This window comes from Diabrotica undecimpunctata, chromosome 7 (assembly GCF_040954645.1).
Source record: "Diabrotica undecimpunctata isolate CICGRU chromosome 7, icDiaUnde3, whole genome shotgun sequence".
In the NCBI taxonomy this organism is placed as follows: Eukaryota; Metazoa; Arthropoda; class Insecta; order Coleoptera; family Chrysomelidae; genus Diabrotica; species Diabrotica undecimpunctata.
The window spans coordinates 34117010-34129772 of NC_092809.1; the positions used below are offsets into that span (position 1 = coordinate 34117010).

Here is a 12763-nt window from a genome sequence, read left to right on the forward strand (position 1 = left end):
CTTTTCAAAGTAAAGGTTTTTCTACTTTGAAACATCCTGTAAAAAGACAGTTGTAATCTTCTGCATGAAGTTCATTTACAAACTAACTTTTGTGCTAAATTTAATTAAAGCGCCAAAAGTTAAATAAAGCTCAAAAAGAGATGTGCATATTAGGAGATTTAAACAGCAGAACGAGGAAAGGAAAAAGAAGTTTGATTGTAGGACAATATGGCGATGAAACTAAAAATGACAACGAAAACGACTAATAGATTTATGCGAAAATCAAACTTTAAAAATTATTAATATATTCTTCCCTCATAAATATGTTCATATGTAGGGTAAGTTGATATATATTGGTGATACAAGTAATTTGGTGATAATTTTTAATCAGACTACCACACATATTTCAGTCGTCAGAGAGTTGACCTCCAAAAATCAAAAGATGCAAAAAGGTTTATTACTTTTACCTCCGTGCTTCCCCCTTAAACCCACCTCGAAGGGGGGTAAAAACACAAAAAATTGATTTACCAAGAATCTATACACCGTAGAAAAAATTATTTTAAGTAAAAAATATAGCTGAGATAATTTTAAACAAAAATGTTTATAAGCATTTTTTACGTAGAATGAACCGTTCTCTTAGAAACAACGCTTGAAGCGACCGTCGATTTTGCACGTCAGTTACCTCCGCGAAATCAATGTTCAATAACATTTGTATCAGCTGGACGGTAAAAATTCGATATCTTTTGATCCAAATGTCCTATCGACAAAAATCAAGATGCGTTTTAAAGGCAAAGAGTGCAGATTTCGTATTCTGTTTTTGTATTTTGCCGAGAATAAACTCAGTTTTTTATAAAGGTGCCATTTTTTACGATTCTCGTGAGATCAATAAAATTGATCACTTTCTTTGACCAGTTCTAGTAACATTTCTATTTTTAGAGATCAATCTTTAAAACCTATGACATGAAATTTTAAGTTTGAGTTATGGTAACAAATATGAGGCATTTAAAATATGAATAAAAAAAAGCAGAATTTAATGTTTTTAGTTACAAACGATCACACGTCATGGGAAATGCATTTAAGAAGATGGTTTTGGGTGTAGTTTATTGCAGAAGTTTTGTTCTTCTTAAAAACGTACTATTGTAATTTAAAAAAAGTTTTAAATATTTTAGATCGTTTGTAGTGTGAAAGTTTGAATCCAGCGTTTTTTAAACATATTTCAAATGCCTCACATTTGTTGCAAAAACTCAAAACTAAAATTTCATGCTATAGGTTTTAAAGGTTAGGCTCAAGTAATCAAAACTTCATAGTGACCAGTCAGTGAACGGGATAGATTTGTATTGATCTCGTGAGAATCATAAAAAATGGCAAAAATCGCGACACGTTTATTGAAAGATATGGAATTTTTACCGTCGAGCTGATACAAATTTTATTGAACATTGATTTCGCGCGCGTAACTGACATGCAAAATCGACGGTCGCTTCAAGCGTTGTTTCTAAGAGAACGGTTCAAGCTACAAAAAAGCATTTTTGTTTAAAAATTTTTCAGCTATATTTTTTATTTGAAACATTTTTTTCTACAGTGTACAGATTCTTGGTAAATTAATTTTCTTGCTTTTTTACCCCCCTGTGAGGGAGGTTTTAGGGGTAAGCCCGGGGGTAAAAGTGGTAAACTTTTTTGCATCTTTTTTGAGGTCTCAAAATTAATATGCTCGGCAAAATTCAGCTTGTTCGTATGATTTTTAGAGGTTCAGTGGCATTTTCGTCTCTGGCTACTGGAGTAACAGTTCCCTATGCAAGCACATTCATGACACAAATATGTAAAGATGTTACGAGTGTGATCAGGTCAGGACAAACATATATCACGATTTAGCAATGCGCGTGTCCGCGTTAGCTCCCTTCCCTCATTTCTTATTAAATGTGGGTTGCGGTTACGTATTTAGATAAAATTTATTGGAATAATTGCTGTTTTTTTTCTTAAATTTTATAAAACCATTTAATAAAATAATTATCAATAAAAAAGCTGCATTGAATTGGTAATTTAGCCAGGTAAGCTTTTACTCCTTAAATTGCATTTTTGAACAATTTTTGAGAGGTTAACTTTCGATCTATTTTGTTCTTATATTTAAAATAAAATAGTGGTATATTGTACAAAAGGTATTGTTTTGAGTAATCCGTAAATGTATTTTATTTTTAAAATTTGTTAACTTTTTTTTATCGACAAATTAGCTATACAATATTCCGATATCACCAAATAATCTATTTAATGTTTACTTCTAGATTGGCAATGGAAAAAGGTAAATATAGAAAATACAATCAAAAGCCATTTCAAAAAGCTATCAGATTATGAAAGTAGTAAATGATGAAAGTTAGATAAAGTTGCAAAGGAAGCAGACTTCCCATGTAGCACTTTGAAACGTTACCTAGAGAATGAAGAGGATTCTGTAAGAAAACTGGGGAGGCCTTATGCATTGTCATGTGATTTAGACCTAAGGCTTTACAATTATATTACAAAATAGCATCTGTTGGAAATGCAAATTCTGCGGTCTATCTCTGCGGTAGCAATATTTTTAGTGTTAACTACTGCTCCCAGGTGTAGTTTTGTCTGTTGACTTTTAATAGGACCTTCACAAAATAGAGATTAGAGGTACTTAAGAGAAAGGAGCCCTTTGAGTCAGTTCAATGAAAATTGGAAAGCAGAGCATAGTGCTATGATATGTGTCGAATAATCTTTCAGATTCCAAGGTTAGAAAAAAATATTTATTGATCAATGCAGGTCATATTGTCCTGTTAATAAACATTTCCTGCTAATAAATTTTTTGATATGACGAATGCCTCTTATAATATTTCTAGTATAACAATGATTATCAAGATTTCCCAACGATTTTTAGCTTCTACAATTCGTCAAATCATTAGTTCGTAGCAATTCATATAAATCGATACATTATCTCTCACAACAAAGTTAGCAATGCAGAAAATCAAGATAAAGAAACTTCTTTTGTTAGTTTTCTGTGTAATCGGTATTCATTATATGCCGATTGTGAATTGCAACAATAGCCGACTGGTTAATGGCGTTTAAGCTCGCGAGAAGATATTTAGTTCCTACTTCGCATTCGCACTCGCAACATTATTGCACCTATTCGAATGTGGCAGTCATGCGATGGATGGATTAATTTATCTTCGAGAAATATTACTTTCGATCAGCCGGTGATTGTTAATATAAATAATTTCTTAAATACCAATTATAATACAGTGATACACAAAACATACCTCTGAAATATAGTATAGAAGCGTTTGGACCGGGTATTTTTACCAGTGCGTCATTACTTAAAAAAATACGAGAGCAACGGCCGGCGTTACTGCTTCGACTATGGTCCAAAAATAATGTTGCATTTATAAAAGAGACAAAAAATGTATACTGTTTCAATGAATAATTGAATACAAAATTTAAAGAAATGGTAGTCAATAAAGAAAAAAAACATAAATAAAGTAAAGATCATAACATAGTCATTGATGTTCTAGTAAGACATGATACATGAAGAAAACAAAACAAGTCATTATTCACAATGACTTATTCTTGACTTGATAATACAAAGAAGTTACAAAGGTGGCAAGAATATATTGAAGAATTGTTCTAAAATTTCTAAGGAGGACAATGTTTATCAATGCAACATGAATCGAGCCTCAGGTCCACATATAATGGAGTCAGAGGTAATAAGTGTAATAAAAAGTGGTAAAGCTGATGGTCCTGATTTATGATTCCATGTGTTGATCGATAACCAAGAAATTAATGGACTAGTAGAACTATGAAATTTAATATACTCAACGGGAATGATACTACGAGAAATGTTACTTAATTCAGGGTAAATTCATTTTTATACCGAAAAAATCAAAATCAAAAGAGTAGCGACAGCCGAATAAAGAAGTACTGGAGAGGGTTGGTAAAGAAACAGAACTAATCAGCACTATACAAACCAGAAAGAAAACTGGAAAACCTAGGGCACGTGACGAGGGTACCAAAATATGAAATTTTGAGACTCATAATCCAGAGAAAGAGTCAAGGAAGCAGATCTGTTGGCCAAAGGCAGAATTCTTGGTTAAAAAATCTACGTGATTGGTATCAATGCAGATCAATTAATTTGTTTAGAGCAGCAAGTTCAAAAATAAAAATAGCCATTATGATGACCCACCTCCGTAGGGAGACGGCACTCAAAGAAGAAGTACTGAATCAGATATGTTTTGATGTTAATGATAATTTTTATGTTTGCTTTATAGATTATAACAAAGCTTTTGGTAAGGTTCGTCATGATCAACTCATGGAAATTCTTACAAAGAAAAATCTTGACGAAAAGAGAGTGAGATCTGATAAAATATATTAGAACTTGTCAAGGCTTTTGCTGCTTGTATATCTATATTTCATTAAGAGGTAATCAATCTGATCCCACACTGTCCATACAACTAATAATACTGGGTAAATAAATACTAAAGTAGGAAAATAAATTCTACCCTTTGCACATGATCTTGACATAACTGCAAGATTCACAAAAAAATGATAGAGGCATTAAAGCAGGTATAAACCAGCAGCGCTAAACAGTGATTTGAGAATCAATCAAGCTAAAACAAAATGCACGCATGCAATTACAGCAACATGTAATAAGCAATTTCAAAACCTAACAATATAAGAGTACAATACTAAAAATGGGCAGACTACCTTCGATAATGAAATTACAACACCAGAGGTGACGACAAACGAAGAAATATATATTGAGGAGGAAAAGGTAAAGGAACCATTAAGGAAATTAGAAAAACAGAAAATCACCAGGAGGTGACAGAATACTGAACTCTTAAAGTACCGAGGACCAGATCTGACCAAACAACTCCTAAAACTAACCAAAAAAAAAAAATAATAGAACAAAACAGAATTCCTCAAGAATGGATATCAAGCATTCTAGTACATTTCTTTAAAAAACGAGGTAAATCGGACCCGAAAAATTATAGAGGAATTAATTTATTAAACACAATACTACAATTAACAACCAAAGTGATAACAAATAAACTGAATGAAATTATAACACACCACACTAGCAGAAGAATAACAAGGTTTTAGGCCGGCATAATAAGACAAAAACAAGAGAAATCATTCGAGTACAATAAACCAGCATATATATATATATATATATATATATATATATATATATATATATATATATATATATAGTCCTCTATTATTACAACCTGATTATTGATGAAATATTAATAAACGTAAGAACTAAAAAGGGATACCAAATGGAAGAAAAACAATTTAAAATATTCTGCATTGCAGACGACGTAATACTACTCTCTTAAAGTGAAGATGATTTTCAACGTATGCTACACCAATTTAATATAACCGCCAGAAAAGTTAACGTGTTAATTTCCCCAGAAAAGACTAAATGCATGTTTATAACAGGAAATTTACTAAGATGTAAATTGGAGCTGGAAAGCCAGATAATAGAACAAGTGATGGAGTTTAAATATCTAAGCATCACATTATCTAGCTATGGAAAGCTTGAAACGAGAAATAAAAATATTGGAAAAGAAATGAAAGGCAGAATTTTCAAAACATTCATCAGATCTATAATGACATACGCGGGAGAAACACGACCTGACACAGAGAGGACAAAAATGGTGTTAGAAACAGCAGAAATGAAAACACTAAGAAAAATTAATGGTAAAACACTATGGAACAGAGCTAGAAGTACAGATATACGACGTAGATGCTAGGTGGAGAACATTAATGATTAAGTAAGAAATAGAAGAGTAGAATGGAACGATCATATAAGCCGAATAACAACAAATAGAGTAGTATTGGAACGAGAACATACTGGAGACACATTGAAAAACAGATAAAGTCATGTCTATATATAAAAGACGAAGAAGAAGAAGAAGAAGAATATTAAAAATATAAAAAACTTTACATTGGTGAAAAAATGAGGAAAGGAATATTTATCACTAATATGAATTAATAAAAATCAACTAAGATCAGAGAAAAATATCACAAGAAATGCGAAATACCAAATATACAAATCCTTAATAAGACAAAAGTAAAGAAAGACAATTAGTTACTTATGAAAGAAAAATCTTAAGCCACATTACAAAGGCTTAAAAGAAAATGGCACCTGGCAAAGAAGTTATTAAAAATTGGATGGCTACGTGGATGGGATATGTAGAAGGGATGGAAGAAGACAAACTATCGGCCAAAATAAGCAAACAGATGCCAGTAGGATATAAAAAAAGTGGAAGACTGATGCTGAGATATAAGTAATAAATTGAACAAGATATCGCAATTTTAAAAATAAAAACTTTCCGTGGTGCTTTTCGCACTACTTCAATAGAAAGTTTATACAGCGAATGCAAAGAACTATCCTTACAACATAGACGCCCACTACTCACACTTACTCATGCCATATCCATCGCAGCAAATAAAAACCATCCGCTATCTCGAAATACATTTACACAAAAGTAACAACATATCTAATAATAAACCCCGCACAGCACAACCTTATTACCAGCTGGTGAGAATAGTACTCAACTCCCTAGAAATTAGTTTTCCAATCGTTCTTTTAACAAACCTCGATCATCCTCGCCCCTAGATAGTAAAACCACCCGAGTGTGTATCTTCTGTTACTCAATTCGATAAATGGAATAATCTCATTATTTCAATTAAGAGCTCAATAAATAACTTCTTAGAAGCACATAAAAACTTTATTACTATCTTCACAGATGCATCTAAATCTTATGATGGTGTAGGCTCAGCTATAGTTTCCCCAATATCTAATCTTATGTTCAAACTTCCCTCAGAAGCAACCATTTTCTCGGCAGAACTTTATAACAACTACTAAGCAATAAAAATATTTAAATATCTCGAGTATTTCACGAGGTCTTATTCTTACGATTCTCTTATCTCCATCCCAGCCATACAACATATATATCCCAAACATCCCGTAGAAAATGAAATCAAATCCGAACTTCTAATTGTCCAGGAAATAAATAAGCTAATAAAAGTTGTATGGATCTCATCACACATCAGCATCGAGCGTAATGAAGCAGTAGATAAAAGTGCGCAAAGTGCAGCTTAGAGTAAAGAGTAAAGAGGTAAAGAGTAAAGTGAAAAAGTAAGTAAATACTCACCATGTGTCTTAAAATCGTGGCTCAAGTCGAAAGTGTTGTGCTTATGAAAACGCGAGTAGTGCCAGTCTCATTCTAAACTTCGATCTATCAAAATCGGCGTAATACCTTGCGGCGTGCCCAAGAACTGACAATCACCGCCTACAAACAGTGCTGACCAGACTACGCCTAGGACACTCAAGACTAAAACATTCATACTTCTTCACAAACAGTGACCCTCCCTGGTGCGACTGTGTAACACATCTTAAAGCATCAAGCATATATTAATAGACTACCAACATTATGAAAAACAACGTTCTCATTATCGCCTACCCAACAGTTTATCTGAAATGCTAGGTGATATATGTCCAATAGAGAGCCTAAGAGACTATCTTAAATTTATACATATATATCACAATGTATAACCTATCTTATGTAGTCGCTAATAACCTAAGGTTGATGCGACATTCGTCTCTAAAAAAAATTCGCCAAATAGATTAGAATCGAAAAGAATTGACCAGGCTAAAAGAATAAAACAGGCTAAGAGACAAAAGGGGATTGTCAATCCAACGAATATGATAATGAAACAGTCTGATTTCTGACTAAGTTGCTATCCTTATCTGCTCGTTAATTTATTTTACAAAGCCGTCATTAGCAAGCACTAAGATATCTTCTGAGCATAATTCCATGAGGTAATCTCATCTGAGTTTTATTTTTTCTATCTCTTCTTTCTCTTTATCAGCAGTTGGTCCATAAATCTGTTCATAGTTGTTTTGCATGGGTTGTTATTAATTGCAGCAATTTTAAAAGTCCCGATTAGTATAGACTTTTCGTTTCCTTATCTTGAATTCTTCAGAGTTTATACATCTGGTGTGGCCGCTTATTCCCAGTGTATGGGTCTTTAATCTGTATATCTTCTGCTGGATATTTTTAAATCTTATGAGTTCCTAGATACTTCGTACATTACGTTTCGCAATTTTGAAGTTTGCAAATTTAAAAGCAAAAGCAAATATTTCGTTTTTCCTTTTCCTATCGAATAATAGTCTCAGAGACACATTTTTGCGGATGTCACTGCGTTTTGTGCTATTTAAGACATAACCATTGATTTTTTTGAGATCCTGCTCATTTTCAGTTTAATATAGTAATTATTAATTAATTTGCCTTACTATTCTCTAATTAAAACCGTAATTATCTCACTCACTAAACGATATACCTGTTAATTGCCTCGAATACACCTATTAAATGATTATGTATTTCTTTTACACCCCACAAAACATTATTATTAAACATTTCAGATGATCTCTTCTCGCCCTAATGAGTAACCGCCTCCTCACAATCAACTGAGTCGTAAGAAATAGATAAAGGCGTCCACCGTCAAAATCATTTATGTTTTAATTTTAGCGGCCGTTACCGTATAAAGGAATGCCCGGCTTAGATTGTCATTTGTTAACTGAGATGGACTGCCTTAAGATTTATCATGTCACCTTGTAGTTTATTGATGTCTTAATTTTTATAGTTGTAATTTTCAAAACGTTTAAGACTGATGCTACCACCTGACGTAAATTAAGTAGTCGGGATATTTTCAGTTATTACGAGAGAATATATGATGGTAATTTATTTTTTCCAAAATCACTTAATAAAGAAGACTATTTTGCTTTTGCATTGACAATGAAATGTTGACCTTTTAGAGGGAACTTAAATGTTCTCTACATTTTTTAATTAGTTAACAAAATTTTGACGGTAAATAAGACTTCTTATTTGGTGGTCTTGTTCTTCTAGGTTCACTTCTATACAATTAGTATTTTAGCTTAAGCCACAATTTCTGGGCATATTCGTAGTGGCAAGAAAAAGAAAGAAAATGAAATAGTCCAACTTCAAACGACTAGTGAGGATAGGAATTGGAAACGTTCATACAATTGGCAATCCACAAGAAATAGAGAAGTCCTAAAGCTCTAAAACATTATAAAACAAGCAGGCTTAAAACACCGACTAAATCGACAAGTCAAACAGGCACTAATAGAACATAGAAGCCAAAAGAAACACTATTCCGTAAAAGAAATGAAGGAGGTGGAAAGAAAAGGCAAGAAATATAAAGGTTCCAAAGAACTTTAAGAAACGATAGAAAACCCATTCCCCACAGCACGGAGAAAACGGAATCGTCTACTCTGCAGAAGAGAAATTCAAGATGATGAAAAGGACTCTTAGGATAGAGTGTACAATAAATTATCACCAAGACGAATACATAGACTTTATTGAAGAAACATGACTAGAAACACCCGAAGAACAAGAAATAATAAATCCCAAGTCACCCAGAGAAATAAGTGAACTGATCAGAAAAAGTTCACCAAAGAAAGCATCTGGTCCAGACGAAATCACTAACAGAGCCCTGAAGTATCTTCCTTCGAAAGCAATTATATATCAACAACTCAAACAGTAAACATTAGCAAACATATAATGTCTAGATAATCGTAGCTCTATCAAAAAAAAAGAAAACGGCTCACCTTTGGCATGGCAGTGTATTTAATAATGTTGATTTTATGTGTTTCAGACAGCCCTCAAAAAAAACTGCAAAAAACACATAAAACAGCTTTGACCATCAAAAAATTAATAAAATACTATCAAAAGGCACAAACCACAAAAAATACTAACAAAACCCAAATACGGGCAAGAGGGACTCACATCCTCGAGCGCCGAGTCACAGAACTGGGCGTAGTTTAGAACGGTGACTTGGGGCCCGAGCAAGCAATACAGATCGATGATAAGCCATTAGAGCAAGCGGAAATAAAGCGCGTTACGCTGGGCTGCATTGTTCGGGGTAGGATTTCGTGAGTGAGACCTTGTATCTAGGACACATGACAAGCACTTTGCTGATGAGACAGCCTCTATAGCGCATTAGAGCTATCCGAGGGGAAGTGGATGGTCTGGAGCATTCAGGTAGGGTGGAATGATTCCTGTTTACACGAGTTAATCTATTTTACTCCAATGAATTGCACCATTTTCATACTTAAGGGGATATTTTAATTGGTTTACGTCATCATCCACCTGTATGGGTCCACTGCTAGACATAGGTCTTCCTCAGCTCTTTCCATCTGTATCTGTCTTATGTGGCTTGCATCTAGTTGGTGGGCGCCCTCTGCTCTGTATTGCTAATTGTCTTGATCTCCACTCGACAATATGTTTTGTCCATCGGTTGTCTGATAATCTGGTGACGTGTCCTGTCCATTTCCATTGTAGCGACGCGATTTTTTCGATCACGTCTGTTGTTTTTGTTCTACGGCGTATTTGGAATTCGATCTTTCAGAGAGACAGCCAACATCTGGCGCTCCATAGCCCTCTGAGTCACGCGAATCTTATTCTCTAACTTTTTTAATTGTAATCATTGTAATTTTAATCAACTGAGTCTTAATGTTTCCGATCCATAAGTGAGTACAGGTAACACACATTGGTTAAAGATTTTCTTTTTGGGGCATATGAGTAGGTCCGATTTAAATACATAGTTTAATTTACCAAACGGGCGCAAAAAAAGTTTATTAACCACCACATTCTTACATCTCGCATTTTTGCTTAGTAATTAAAATATTATTACTAATAGCTAAATCTTTTAAAATCAACATAATATTGCGCCCGACTTAATCAGAAACAATAAAAAAATATCTCGTAATAAAATAAATATATCAAAAAATAGATCACATATGCACGATATTGACGTAAAGGCTCTATTTAAAAAATGCAGGTGTAAACGTTATTTTTAAGAAGATCAGCAATATTTTATGACCTAAATACCAAGCAATAAGAGACAAGTTGTAAATTCTTGTGAGATTACCAAATTTGTTTGTCGATAAGACTAAAAAGATTAGACCAATTTTAATTTTCTAATAACGATTTCTCCTTTAGATAACAGACAATTTATGGAGTGTGAACGAATCTTTCATCCCAATATTCTATAGTTTCAAAGCAAATTCTGGACAAATTTTATTTTCAAAAATAACAAGACATGGTGAAAATTAGAAAATATTTAGAAAATTTTAAATTTCGTCAGAGTGACAATACAAAATGTGGCATTAGGTGGAGGTGCACAAAAAAAACTTGTTCGTCGACAACATTTCGCGATGAAGATATAAAAATAATTTTAGGTACGTTTTTAGATTTTTGTATTTAAATAAAAATTATTGCTTATTGTAATACGGAAAATGTTTAATTCTTATTAAAAATCTTAAACTTAATAGAAAATACACAGGATTTTTTCTTGAATTCTCATTAATTTTGTTTTTGGTTAGGTATAAACCTAATTAGAAAAGGCTAAAAGTTTGGTTTCGTGCGGAAAAATATTCTCATGAGATTGTTTTACATGTACACTTTCATAAGATACCTCAAAATAAGGTTCAAGAGGTCGCCCAGCCGAAAACCAATTAATAAATAAATAAATATTTTTTTTTATTTTTTGGATCATTCTGAACAAAATAAGTCTCTTGCAGTTTTTTCTGCAAACTTTATCGTTTTCAAGTTATAAATAATTTAAAACTGAGAAAAACGCAAAATAACGATTTTCAAGGATTAAAAACACAAGTAAAAAACATTATTTTTGAATTCACCAAGAACGTAAATTCAAATTTAAACCTTGGTCTATCATTTTCCGATAAGTATTTTGGCTCTAATTCGTTACGTTACCGTACGTGTTGTTAAAAAACAGCATTGTTTTTTAATCGGTAATGAAGCGCTTATGTCAGCACGGGCGCTTGGACTGCGGCGTGTATAAGAGAGGAAAACCAGATCTTGGGCACAAATTTTTGTTGGTTTAAATCCTCATTATACAAATAAGCGTCCGCCCTGCCATACGCGCTTTATTATCAATTAAAAAACAATGGTTTAATAGTTATTTATGCATCAAGGGTAATATTAAGATGATTACTCTCGGAGAGCCACATAATCCAACCAGAAGGCCTCTGGGCCGAGGGATGAATGTTGCTCGATGGGCGTAATTATCCGGTAACACCAGTGCTACATACAAGATTTTATTTTTCATTTCTCATAATATAAAAACTAAAATTTAGACTTTTTTACTTTTTATTTTACTGCACCTACAAAATATATATACATACTTTGTGCGTGCACTGGTGTTACCGGATGATTATGCCCATGAAGCAGCATCCATACCTCGGACCAGAGGCCCTCTGGCCGGATTATGTTACTCTCTGGGCGTAATCAACTAATAATACCCTTGATGCATAAATAACTATTTAACCATTGTTTTTTAATTGATCATGAAGCGCGTATAGCAGGGCGGGCACTCATTTGTATAATGAAAATTTAAACCAGCAACAATGTGTGCCCTAGAGCTAGTTTTTCTTTCGTATACACGCCGCAGCCCGAGCACCCATGTTGACATAAGCGCTTCATTAATGATTTAAAAAAACAATGTTTTAAAATTAAATAGGCCCAAAATACTTATCGAGAAATGATAGAACAAGGTTTAAACTTGAATTTAGGTCTTGGTGAATCCAAAAATAATGTTTTTCACTTGTGTTTTTAAGCCTTGAAACTCGAAATTTTGCGTTTTTCTCAGTTTTAAATTATTTATAACTCAAAAACGATCAAATTTGCAGAAAAACTACGGGAAACCCATTTTATTCAGAATGATCCAA

General features: G+C 33.2%; 1 protein-coding gene across 1 annotated transcript in view; it reads left to right on the top strand.

Moving 5' to 3' along the window:
• Positions 1-11100: 11100 nt before the first annotated feature.
• The window catches only part of stac (C2 and C2B_Munc13-like domain-containing protein staccato), a 188754-nt gene continuing 187091 nt past the window's right edge, over positions 11101-12763 (top strand). Inside the window, exon 1 of the mRNA XM_072537024.1 lies at positions 11101-11254. Coding sequence (XP_072393125.1) covers positions 11116-11254 — 139 coding nt within the window. The 5' untranslated portion in view covers positions 11101-11115. The remainder of the gene's footprint in view (positions 11255-12763) is intronic.